Source organism: Myotis davidii, unplaced genomic scaffold, assembly GCF_000327345.1.
Source record: "Myotis davidii unplaced genomic scaffold, ASM32734v1 scaffold960, whole genome shotgun sequence".
In the NCBI taxonomy this organism is placed as follows: domain Eukaryota; kingdom Metazoa; phylum Chordata; class Mammalia; order Chiroptera; family Vespertilionidae; genus Myotis; species Myotis davidii.
Genome location: NW_006293003.1, coordinates 2946738 through 2959521, shown reverse-complemented (window position 1 = coordinate 2959521; position 12784 = coordinate 2946738). Strand labels below are relative to the sequence as shown.

At 61.0% G+C, this 12784-nt stretch overlaps 1 protein-coding gene across 1 annotated transcript in view; it reads left to right on the top strand.

Moving 5' to 3' along the window:
• PPP2R2C (protein phosphatase 2 regulatory subunit B, gamma) overlaps positions 1 to 12784 on the top strand; it is a 50646-nt gene that overhangs the window by 14284 nt on the left and 23578 nt on the right. The window contains exons 5-6 of the mRNA XM_006766592.2: positions 1798 to 1975; positions 12561 to 12725. Of these exons, the coding sequence (XP_006766655.1) occupies positions 1798 to 1975; positions 12561 to 12725 (343 nt within the window). The remainder of the gene's footprint in view (positions 1 to 1797; positions 1976 to 12560; positions 12726 to 12784) is intronic.

The following is a 12784-nucleotide window of genomic DNA, read 5'->3' as shown; positions in this document are numbered from 1 at the left end:
TTTATTGATTTCAGAGAAGAAGGGAGAGGGAGAGAGAGAGAGAGAGAAACATTAATGATAAGAATCATTGATTGGTTGCCTCCTGCAAGTCCCCTACAGGGGATCAAGCCCGCAACCCGGGCATGTGCCCTAACGGAATCGAACTGTGACCTCCTGGTTCATAGGTCAATGCTCAACCACTGAGCCACGCCGGCCGGGCCGTTCTAGCAGAATTGGAAAGGCTCGTTCCTGTCACATGAAATGCCGTCTCCCTCAGTTTGTTTCTCAGCTGCGAGTGTGGGCTGCTCTGAGCTGCCTGGGCTGGGTGGGGTGAGCGCCTGGCCCCAGCTCGCAGACAAACTGCTCCCCGCTCCGGGTCTTTCCTCCCGCCTAGCACTGCCCGAGGACTCGCTGCATTAGCCCTGAGCGGGCGCCAGCCTCACCCCCTTTACGGAAAAGGGAACTGAGGCCTGAGATGTTACCCAGTGAAGGTAACACTAGTGAGTGGCAGGGCAGGTTGTGAAGCTGCAGGCAGGTCTGTCTGCACCTTTGCACAAGGAACCCTCAGGGGCAGTCACCCCAGCTTCCTGGCCCGACTCTCATTTCCTGACCCCGTGACTTGGGCAAGTTGGGTTCACCTTGGCATCCAGTCCTCTCACCGGTGATGTGGGGATGGCAATGCCAGCCCCATTTCCTGGGCACCGAACCCAGGCCAGGCCTTTGTGTCTGTCTGTCTGTCCTCACACCTTTGAAACCTCACAGTTTCCTGGAGTGACACACAGCAGTGTATGCTGAGCCCTGACAGAGATGTGGGCCCTGTGCTGGGTGTGTCCGGGGGGTGTGCCAGCCCTACCTACCAGGGCAGCTGCACCTCTGGGGGGCTGTTGCCTCCAGATCCTGCAGGAGGAGTTGGGGTTCACTAGCTGTCCCAAGCGGGGGGGAGCGTTCCAGGCAGAGAGCACGAAGGGAAGCAGAGGCGTGCATCTGATGCTGTCTCAGGGGTCCTCACACGCCCGCGGTGGGAGTTTGTATGAGTGAGGCTCACACTGATGGCTCTAACAGATGACCCCGCATTGCAGGGCAGAGCACACAGAAATGTCATTCTCACCCTGGCTGGTTTGGCTCAGCGGATAGAGTGTCGGCCTGTGGACTGAAGGGTCAGGTTTGATTCTGGTCAAGGGCATGTACCTGGGTTGCGGGCCCATCCCCAGTAGGAGATGTGCAGGAGGCAGCTAATCGATGTTTCTCTCCCATCGATGTTTCTAACTCTCTATCTCTCTCCCTTCCTCTCTGTAAAAAATCAATAAAATATATTTTAAAAAAGGGAAAAAAAAGAGAAGGCACACCTGCCTCTTAACCACCTTGGCCCACAGTGCCAGGCATCACTGTACTCACAGTCCGTTGGTCAGAACCAGTCATGTGGCCACACCCAGATGCAAAGGTAGCTGGGAAGTGTAGTCCTTCTCTGGGCAGCCACTTGTCACTTCCTGGTAGAAGGGATGCAAATGTTTGGTGGACAGTCAGCTGACTCTGCCATGGTACCTTCTCATTCCATTGGAGAGATGAGGAAATTGGGGTGCGAAGGGGTTCAGTCACTTATTCAGAGTCACATGGTGGGCTCAGAACCAACCCCGGGAGGCCAAGAGAAGGAGGTGGGCTTTCCTGCAGGGCCGGTGGTGAAGGACATTGGCCACGTGCACTGCTTATTTCAACACGTGCGGATGGATGCCCACTGGTGCACGCCCCGCTGTGGCTGCCTGGCCCCGGCGGCCGGCCCCCGGCAGATGGCCCTGCTCTGACCCGCCCTCCTCCTCGTAGGTGCCCGTGCTGAAGCCCATGGACCTGATGGTGGAGGTGAGCCCACGGAGGGTCTTTGCCAATGGCCACACCTACCACATCAACTCCATCTCCGTCAACAGCGACTGCGAGACGTACATGTCGGCCGACGACCTGCGCATCAACCTCTGGCACCTGGCCATCACCGACCGGAGCTTCAGTATCCTTTCCCGCCGCAGCCGCCGGCGTCTCCGCGGTGGCTTCTGGGTGGGCTGGCTGGCTGGCTTGTAAGCGAACTGGCGTGGGGGCTCTGCTTCGTTCGGCTTCGGTGAGTCCGGTGTGTGAATGGCGCGCGGACACGAGCCCATGCTGAGAATTTATGAGCACTAAAACCACGGCTGTGAGGGTCACATTTGACCCCTCGCCTCACCCTGGGACCTCACCAGGGACGAAGGAGGAGATAAGGTCCTGGGGTCACTCCTCCCAGAGGAGGGACAGCTGATCCTCCTGAGACCGTCCACCAAAGGCTCCTCTGGACCCTCCCCGCTGGGGTCCCACCCGGGGCTTAGAGTGACAACTGGGGTGTCAAAAGCCCAGCCGGACGGAGTCGGGGGCCCTGCTTGTGGCTCTCTGTGTCTGGACAAGCTAGGGGCGAGAGGATTGAGTCCAGCGCCCACCAGTTGGTGTGGAATGAACTGTCCATACACGAGCCTGGGCCTGGGGAAGGGCTGCAGTGGAGAGAGCAGGCTGGTTGCTAAGCTGTCCCTGCTCTGAAGACTGATAATAATAACAATAATTACAGTGACGCTCTTGTGTAGCATTAACACTTGTTAATATTAACTCATTTCACCCCCACAACAACCCCGTGAAGTAGGTACGGCCACGATCCTCCTTTACAGATGAGGAAACTGAGGCACCGGGAGCCCAAGTGAACGTGCTCAGAGCCCATTCCTAGCAGGTGTCGCACCTCCGGACCCCGAGTCTCGTTTCCAACTCTGACACCAGGCTGCTCTGTGAGGGACGGGGCCCAGATGGAGTGCAGGAGGCCCTGCTCCCGCTGCCCCTCTGCAGCAGGCGGACATAAACCGTCGATGCAATAAGCGAGGGGAGCATCCAGCAGGCGAGCAGCGAGCAGGCGGGCGGTGCTGTGGGAGCGAGTGGGCCAGAGAGCACACGGGCGCATTTTTCTCCGGCCACGATTCGCCAGGCTGCAGGCGCGGGGTGGGTAGAGAGAGCCAGGGCAGCGGTTTTGCCAAGTGCACAGGCGGACATGGGGCTGCTGGTGAAGGCAACGAGTGGAAATAATCACTGACCCCAGGACCTTAGTCAGCTGAGGAGGTGAGGGCTGGTGGCAGGAAGGGAGCATCTGGGGATTGGGATCCCCGTGGGACCTGGGGGGCTTCCCTGGCTGCAGATCCTGCCTGTGTGTAGCCTGATTTGTGAAACTGAATTGTTAGTTGATCAGATAGAGAAGCGTCCAGGCCTTGGGGGTGGAGGAGCGCACGTGGCATCGCCTGCCAGCTGCAGAGCGGGGCTCCGGCAGCCTCCCTGTAGACCTAGGTGCCAGCTCTGCAGACGGAGGAGCGATGGAGTCTCCAGCCCGCGGTGGCTGTGCAGACCTCCCCTGATCGACCGGTTCATCGGGGAGTCAGGCTGCGTGTGGTCCTCCGTGCGGCCTGCTGCTGCTCGACCACCAGCGAGAACACGGGGAGACCGGGCTGTCCATGGAGCCGCCTCCGCTGGCCGGGAGGTGTCAGGTGGGGCGATGGGTCCCATAGCAGCCGAGCGATGAGAAAGGTGTTTCCTTTCCAGTGGGGAGTGAGGTTGGGGGGTTCAGAAAGCTGTGACTGGCTGAGCTGGGCACCTGCTCTGCATTTGAGACACTCTTTGAGCACGTACCCCCCGGGGGACCTGGGCCTGGGGCCTCCGTCCCTCTAACTCCGGTTCTGCGGCGTCTCGCCTTGTCCCGAGGCTGCTGTTTAGTCCTCAGGCCGTTGGGAGTTTTTTGCTGCGTTACCGTCTCCTGTGTCCAAACAGGAACACTTCCCACTTACGCAGAATTAATTTTTAGCGAAGGTTTTCCAGAGAGAGGAACGCTTTTCTCATCACGGAGAAGAGTGGGCACGTTTGGACCATTTGAAGAAGAGCTGACTCAGAGGCCTTTCTCTGGTGAATTCCAGAGCCGCTGCTCTGATCGGAGGGAGGGCCCTGAGCCTCTGCCGTGCCCCCGGCACACGCAGGTGCGTGCCGTAATCTGTCACTGAGGCTGACCGTCATACAGGTCCCCCAGCTTCCTTCTCCCTCGCCCACAGAATGGAAAGGATGCAGGCCCTTCCGTCCTCCCCCGATGGCTCTGGAACCGTGTGCTGCTCTCCATCCCGCCAGAGGCTCAGCTCGGGCCACCCAGCCCTGCCTGGCCGTGGCCCGCATCCCTCCTTGCCCAGCCAGCCAGCCAGCCCACCGCAGTGAGAGTGGCTGACCACGTCAGCCCCTGCCGAAAGCTCTCAGCCGCTTCCCATCGGCTTCTGGACAAAGTCCGAACCACTCAGCAGTGTCCTATGGCGCTTGGTGACTGGCCCTGCCCACCTCCCCGGGGTCCTGGGCGCCAGGCTGGCCCACCCCTTCAGGCCCCCGGGCTTCCCTGCCTGTCACAGGGCCGGGCCAGTGCTCTGCCTTCTGCTGGCCCTTCGCTGACCAGCCTTCTCCCTCTCGTAGCCAGGCTGGCTCCTGTCTGCCCCCTGTGCTCGGTCACCTGTGCCGTGTCCACTCTGCATCCCTCCCAGGCTGGTCAGAGCCCCTCTGGGCCCCCCTCCCTGTCACACTGGGCATCACACTGGGCTTCCCTCACCTGTTAATATGCCCCCGCCCCCATTTCCAGTGACACCCTGGGGGTTAGGAGCCCAGTCGGCGCCCTCTCTGCAGGGCCCGCACATAGTAGGTACTTGTGAATGGTTCTGAGTGGAGTGAGGAGGCTCACAGTGTCCACCTGGTCCTGGGGTGGAGACTCCCCCCTGTGAGTCTGGGCTCCAGGGTGCTCGGGTCCCAGACTCTACAGAGGAGCAGCCTGGGTGCTGGGATCTGGACCCCTGGGCTCGGTTCACTGCTTAACGTCCTGGGCCGTCTGTTCACACGAATGTAAACTGGGCCAAATTCCTTAACGTGAGCACGTTTGTAAGGAAAAAAGGAGTCAGTCACTAGTTGGGCCCCAGCCGGTGGCTGGCAGCATCTTCCCTCTTCAACAGCCCCCGGGGTGGTTACAGCTCGTTCTCCGAATTCCTGCGGGTTCTCTCATTGTGTGTTTCTCCCCGATGCCATCTCCACATCTCTTTAAACCACCGCTCACATCCTTCAGTACCAACATTCTGAGACCGTTGGGCAGCGCTGGGTGATTTTTCTCGAGTGCGATGCGTCTTAAAGGTAACAGGTTGCACAGGCGGCCTCAGCTGAGGAAATTTTGCTTTAAGTTTAGCACCGGAGGATGGCAAAGATGGCTCCATTGATTTTCCCCCCGCCCCTCCTCCCTGAGTGATTTCTCCTGGCGGAAGCTGGCATTGCACCAGCCCTCAGTCTGGAATAATGTCTAATTCCTGTTTCCTGAGCAGATCCCGAAGCGAGGCTGAGTGGTGGGCCAGCAGTCAGGGCAGAGGCGCCAAGGCTCCGGCACAGCCTGAGGGAACAATGGAGGGGACCCACTAAGGCCCCTCCGCCTGCTAGGAGAGCCCCGGGCCCACCCGCTTCAGTCACCCAGCCTCGCTGCCCCCATCCAGCCAGTGGGCTATGCCTCTGGGCCGGGGCTGGGCGGGTGGAGCCGGCGAGTACAGGGCCTGATGTGCCGTAGACGCACGACCTACTCCATGACCACGGTCTCCACTCACAGGTGCCTCTTTTCATGCTCCCGCAGTGCCGCTGTACAGAGGGGGAAACGGGGGAGCGTCTACTCAGAAATGCCCCAAGTCCGAATCCCCATCAGTTTTCCGCTCAGAAAACCTGTTGTTAAACCGTGACAGCCCGTCCCTGCTGCTTTGAGGCCTCTCCAAGGCCAGGCGGGTCAGCCTCCTCCGCTCTGAGTGTGCCTGTGCGCTGTCCACGGTGCTGACCCCACTCCCAGCAGCAAGCTGCCCAGGGCGCTGGCTCACTCCCTGTGCGCTGTCCACGGTGCTGACTCCTCCGGCAGCCAGTCCTGCAGTCTCCCTCACCACCTCCCACACACCGGCCTTGCTCTGTGCCACTTTGTGCCAGACGGCGTTCTGAGCACCTGGAACATGTTAACCTACTTAATCCTCTCGGCGAGGCTGTGGAGCAGACGTTATGAACGCGCCCCCCTTTTTTGTTTGGTTTGTTTTTGTTAATCCTCACCTGAGGATATTTTTCCATTTCAGAGAAAGTGGAGGGGTCGGGGAGAGACAGAGAGAAATACTGATGTGAGAGAGACACATTGATCGGTTGCCTCCCACATGTGCCCTGACTGGGCCCGGGGCGTTGAGCCTGCAGCCAAGGTATGTGCCCTTGACAGGAATCAAACCGGGGACCCTTCAGTCTGCAGGCCGATGCTCTATCCACTGAGCCAAATGAGCCAGGGCAACATGCCCCCGTTGCAGGAGGAAACTAAGCCACAGAAAGGTTAGGTGATGGACCCAGAGTCACCCAGCTGGGCAGTGAGGGCCTGGGAGTCAGACTCGGGGCCTCTCCTGTAGATGGTCCTTTCTGCTCTGAGAGGTGGGTGCACTGCCCGCGGCCCTTCCTCGCCCCGGCCACGCAGACTGCCCATCAGCCCCCGCGATGGGATAATGTCTCCTGGCTCTTGTTGTGGATTCTAAGGGAAAGCGGGCACTTTCCACACCCCTACAGGCCACACTGGGACTGTTTGTAACACAGGCGGCCGCTCCGTTTCTAACGCTTCCTCTAATGGTGGGGACGTGCCACTCCGTGGTGCTTCTGATCCCTCCTGACAGGCCTCCATGGCATGTCTGTAACACGCTGCTGATTAAAACTGGTCGATCCCAGGCTGCAGCCCTGTCTGCCTCCCTCTCCCTCCCTCCCTCCCTCCCAGCCTGCTGCTCACAGCTCCTCAGCCCCATGCCTCCCCCTCACATGGATCACTCCTCCACCCTGGCCCTCTGCCCGGATAACTCCTGCTGGCTCTCGGCCTTGGCTTAATGCCGTGGCCTCAGAGGACCCGTCCCTGACTCTCTAGACCACTCCAGGGCCTTGTTATAAACCCCCTCACGTGCGCCCTGAGGGTCCCTCCTGGAGCAGCGCACTCGCACTCGGGGCTGATAGCGGGCTTCGCTGCTGGGTGAGGAGCCCCAGGAAGCCAGGACGGGGCTGCAGTGCCCTCGCTCAGAGCCAGGAGAAGGCAGCTACTTGGGAGTGTGCCCAGCTCTGTCCACCTTGGGCTTCCCCTCCCAGGTCTCAAACCCAGGCATGCAAGTCCGCACAAACGCTCACAGTGACACGCTCCCCCCCAGCCCCCGCCACAGCTTTTGCAACCTGCTTCGTTTCCTGTTGTGTTTTTTTTTTCCAGAGGAAGAGAAAGGCTGATTCTAATTTAGCTAACGAATTTATTGCTAAAAGTAGTAACCATGTGCTAGGGCCTTTGACATGCGTCGTTTCATTAAATCCTTACTGCAGTCCTGCAAAGCAGATATTACCAACCCATTCTGCAGATGAGAAAAGCAAGGCACGGAGAGGCTGAGGAAGTTTCCCTAAGTCACACAGCTGTTGTATGGTGGGGTTGGGCTGTTGTGTCCGGATCTTTATGGCTCAGAATCCAAGGCTTTCTTTCCTGTCTGAGCGTCTAGGAGTCATATACCCCGGCTGTGGTAGGGATGTGTAGACTGGCTCACCACCCAGAGAAACCACGCAAGGGCGTCAGTGGGCTTGTGCAGTGAGCAGTTATGCAGAAAGGCCCCTCTCCCATGGCCCCACCTGCCCCAGCAACCTGGCTGCTTCTCCCTGAACAGACTGCACCGTCAAGGTCAAGGTTCTGAGTGGAGAAGCGAAGAAGGCTGAATTGTGACCTCCCCACCACCAAAAGCTGAAGTCCCCATCCCCGGGGCCATCGGAAGGTGGACGTTCAATCTTTACAGAGGTGATGAAGGCAAATGAGGTCATTGCAGGGCCCTGACCCAGTAGGACTGGTGTCCTGATAAGAAGAGATTTGGACACAGAGAGACACCAGGGATGCGCACACAGAGGCGAGACCATGAGAAGACACAGGAAGAAGGTGCCGTGTGCAGGCCCAGGAGAGAGGCCCCGAAGAACCCACCTTTGCTTACACCTCGACCGTGGGCTTGTAGCATCGAGAACTGTGAGGAGATAATTCTCTATTGTTGAAGCCACCAGCAGTGGCGTTTTGCCGTGGAGCCTGGAAAAGCTCCTGCACGATCGGCCGTGGTTCGGCCTGAGTGCTCACAGCTCATGCTTGCAGCCTGGCCATCGTCGGGAGAAATTTGCTGGAAAGAAAGCCGCTCTGCTGGCGGTGCCCATGAGGCCATCTCCACGTGAGGGAGGGAGGCCTTCCGGGGCACCGGCACACCCAGCGTCCCTGGGGCCTGTGTGGGAGGCCCCTCGTGGCCTTGGCAGAGCTGCCTCCATCCTCGCTCCTCGGCTGCTGTCACCATGGTAACAGCCTCTCCCATCCGAGCGTGTGTTCCCGCGGAGACATCGGGATGAAGCAGGCTGTGCTCAGTTAAATCGATGGAGCCCAAGGCCACATCCTGCTCGGCACTGAGCCCGCCGCTCTCAGCGTCCACCTTGCGGAGGACAGGCCAGTCCAGCGAGCCCAGCAGCGGTGCCCTTGGGGGTGCTCACCCCATGGGGGAGCTGCACGTCATGTGGAGATGCAGTCGCTCCCGGTCAGAGAGGCAGCGGGAGGAGCCCGGGCTGAAAGTCAGGCCGCCAGGGATCCGCCTCTGCTCTGCCACCTCCGCATGCAGCCGGGGCCTGCCCTTCCTGGGGTCGGGGTTGGGGGGGCCCTTCCTGCAGGGGGGCTGCCCTCACTAGCTCCCGGGGCCTTGGACATGTCTTCTGCTCAGTCAGCTGCTGTGTCTGCAGCGTCATGTGCTGAGGCCTCGCCCCTAAAGCCATCACGGCGCTGGTTACTGCTTGTTGCTTCCTGGAGTCAGTGGGCTGCTCCCCAGTTCTCACCTGAGCCCCTTGCAGAGTGAACCAACCATGTGCTCCCATTTCCCGTCTCGACTGCTTTATGGGCAGCAGGGATGTGCCCAGTGGCTGGGCGATGGCCGTTTCCACCCGGGCCCCGTGCAGGTGAAGGGGACCGAGGGCCACTGGGAGCCCAGGGACCACCCGCATGACGTTCCGCAGGCCCTCCAGGGGGATGCACGCAGCTCTGGACTGAGGGCCGGCGACGGTGCGGGGTGCTGGGGTGGCCTCCTCCGGCTTCAGGATGGCAGCGATGCCCTTGGCAGCGGGAGACGAAGGAGTTTCCATAAAAATCCCTGCAGACCCGATGAGTGCAGGTCCTTTCCCTCCCCTTCCTGTGTCCTTGACAGGAAGCGCCACAGACTTCTCTCGGGGGCGGAGCGGGGGTTGGGGGGACCAGCCCCTGTTTCTGAGCTTTGCTGTGTCCCCAGGTGTGGCTGGGCCACGGTCAGGGGACCGTGAAGGGTCTGGTAGGCCCAGCAGGTGCTGCTGTTCCCTGTGGACCGTGAGGCCGCCGCTGAGCAGGATGGAACCCAAGCCCTCCCGTAGGGATGCACTCGAGCTGAGGCCGAAGGCGGCCAGCGCTGGGACCTGCCGGCGGGAAGCCCAGGCCTCGGAGGCTGTTGGCAGAGGGTGGGAAGCTGCCCTGGCTCCTGGCTGGGGTGTCGGGGCCGGGGGCGCTGACACGGGATCCGCTGGAAGAAGCGGGCGAGGAGGGGTGTAGAGGGCGGAGTCCACGGTTCTACCCGGTGCCCATGCCATTCGCCAGCTCCCGGGGGGCAATTGGGATGGTTTCCCAGCGCGGATTTCTGCTCACTAGGGGCTTAGACCACAGACAGCTGCTCCCTCAGGGCCTGAGCCGGAAGTTGGAGAGGAAGGAGTGGGCAGGGCTGGCTCCTTCCGGAGGCTCCGTGAGGCTCCTCTGCCTCTTCCAGCTCCCGGGGCCGGGGTTCCCTGTGGCTGCATCGTCCCCGTCTCTGCCTCCGCTGTCCTGTGTCTTCTCCTCTGGGGTGGCCTACAGGGACACTTGTCGTTGGACTCGGGGCCGCCCGAATCCAGAATGACCTCCTCTGGGAGCCTTAGCTGGATTGTGTCAGCAAAGGCCCTTTTTCTAAATGAAGTCGCACTCACGGCCTCTGAGGGTGAGGAGGTGGGTGTGTTTTGGGGGCACCACTCGGCCACTGCACTGGAGAAAGATACCTGTGCTGGGAGGGGGGCCTGAGGGAGTCCGCCTTCTCCCCTGTCCGCCCACCTGTGCTGCCAAGCCTTCCTCGGGGCTGGAGGGGGGGCATTCCTCTCCCCGAAGTGCGGCGGGAGTTTGACAGCAGCCCACGGACAGGTGGGGGACAGAGATGGACAGAGCATGGATGACCCGTCCCGCTCGGCCAGGGGGGGCTTGTGATGAGTCAACTTACGCACCTTCCCAAGGGAGGTCCATCCTGCCGAACCTCCTAGAGCCTCGTTTGTGGGGTTCACCACTGCTCAAGGACCCAGGAGGGGCTGGGGGTTCATCCTCGCAATGCAAGGGCCCCCTGGGTCACGCCCAGCCCCTCATTCTACACCTGGGGAAACGGGCTTGCAGGAGGGACATGGCTTTCTCAGGTGGCATTGCCATTCCAGAGAGAGCGCAGACCAGCCACCCAGGCCAGGGCCTGGACTCCCAACCCAGCACTGGGCACTGCCCCCGTCAGGGCCGCTGCCACGGTCACTGTAGGACCAAGTGCCCCTAAGTTCACAGGCGTGTGGCCACCAGGGTGAGCCAGGGGGAGTGTCCACGTGTCTGTCTGGGGCATATTGTCGTGCTACCTACCGAGGCCCCTTCTGCACCTGCTTCCCTGTCGGGAGGCCGACCGCAGGCCCCGCTCTGTGACAGGACTAAGGGGGGCAACAGGGACAGCCCCCCTCAGTCACTAACCCTCTCACACAGGGCGGAGCCGGGCAGCGGGCACGGGCAGGTCTCCGGGGGCTGAGCCGAGGTCTTGGAGCGGCTGGGTAGATGGTCGGGTCCTGACAGATGCCACCTGGTCCCAGGGGTGCCGGGCGTGGGCTCTGGATCTTGGGGTTCAGAGACACACATTGACCCTGACTCTGGCTTTGTCTCCCTCCACCAGGGTCACGTGGAAATGCAGGCTCCGTGCGTCACACCTGTCTTTCCCGGCACCCGCTCTATCCAGAGCCCTTGTTTTGTTAATTGTCACCTGAGGATATTTTTTCCAGAGAGTGGAAGGGAGGGAGGGAGGGGGAGAAGGGGAGAGAGAGGGAGAGAGAGAGAGAGAGAGAGAGAGAGAGAGAGACATTGATGTGAGAGACACATTGTTTGGTTGCCTCCCTCCTGTGTCCCAACCAGGGACAGGGATTGAACCTGCAACCCAGGTACGTGCCCTGAACCAGGAATAGAACCAGTGACCCTTCAGTGCACAGGCCAGCGCTCTAACCACTGAGCACACCAGCCAGGGCAGAGTCCTTTTTGGAAACAGCAAGAGAGGGTCTCGAGGCTTGGGCCGTGAGAACCTCAGTGCTGGGCTGTCGGTGGGACTGCAGGCCGATGTGGGCGGGATTCGCGTCACAGATGCTGCAGTTCTTCCTCATCAGCCTTCGGTCCCATTTCTCGTGATTTAATCTCTGCTTCGTGTCGCGCAGAAAACCACCGTTTCCAGGGCAACCGCTTCAGGCGGGGACGGCGCCCCTGGTCCTCTGCATGTTCCCGTGTGATTCTAAGTTTGTGGGAAGCGCCGTGCTTCCCAGGAGGCGGGATTGGAGCGCCAGCACAGACCCTCCTCGGGCCCCTGATGCACAGGGTCAGGGTCTTTCTGATGGTTATAAACTCTCATCTTCACAGCAGTTTCCAGAAGACGCCCCTTTCTACTGAGAGAAAGCAGCTGGGATGGGGGCGGGGCTGATGGGAGCTGGGTCTCAGCGCTGCCACTGGTGTTAGTGTCTCTCAGTGATGGGCAGCTGGCGGCACTGGGCTCTGAGATGCGGCCGGCGGTGTGCCAGGGCCGTGCCTCTGCTAGTCTCCACCGCAAGCCCGAGTAGGAGCTGTTAACCCATTTCACAGGCAAGGAAACCGAGGCACCGAGAACCAGGGACTCGTCCTCGGTCACACAGCAGGAGCTGGCCGAGCTGAGCCTGGGCCACCACACATGCAGAGGCGGGGGCATGGGGCGGTCACTGAGTGCCCAGCAGGCGCTCCACCACGCTCTGCCTTCTGCCCGCCCCTGATGGGAGGCAGGCAGAGGGGCCTCAGTGGATGGCACTGGCGGGGAGAGAGCTCAGGTCAGGAGGGAGGTGGCAAGTCCAGGCTTTTGGGGACAATGGACAGGCACTCAGAAGGGGCAGCCAGTGGGCGTTGCGACATGCAGGCCTGCAGCTTGGGGACTCTTTGGGGTGGGTGTTTGTCCAAGGGCTTGGGGAACGGAGAGGCGGCTTAGATGTGGGGTATGTCAGGGAGAGGGGGTGGGGAGACCCCAGGTTATAGAGGTGGGGGACCCCAGGGTGTAGGGTGGGGGTCCCGAGGGTGTAGGGTGGAGGACCCAGGGTGTAGGGGAGGGACCCAGGGTGTAGGGTGGGGGACCCAGGGTGTAGGGGAGACCCAGGTGTCGCTCAGGGAGGGGACAGCCACACCTTCCTTGACGGCCCAGACATCGTGGACATCAAGCCGGCCAACATGGAGGACCTGACGGAGGTGATCACGGCGTCCGAGTTCCACCCGCACCACTGCCACCTCTTCGTCTACAGCAGCAGCAAGGGCTCCCTGCGCCTCTGCGACATGCGGGCGGCCGCCCTGTGCGACAGGCACTCCAAGCGTAAGCGGGGTTCGGGGGAGGCCGCCCTGTGCGACAGGCACTCCAAGCTTAAGCAGGTT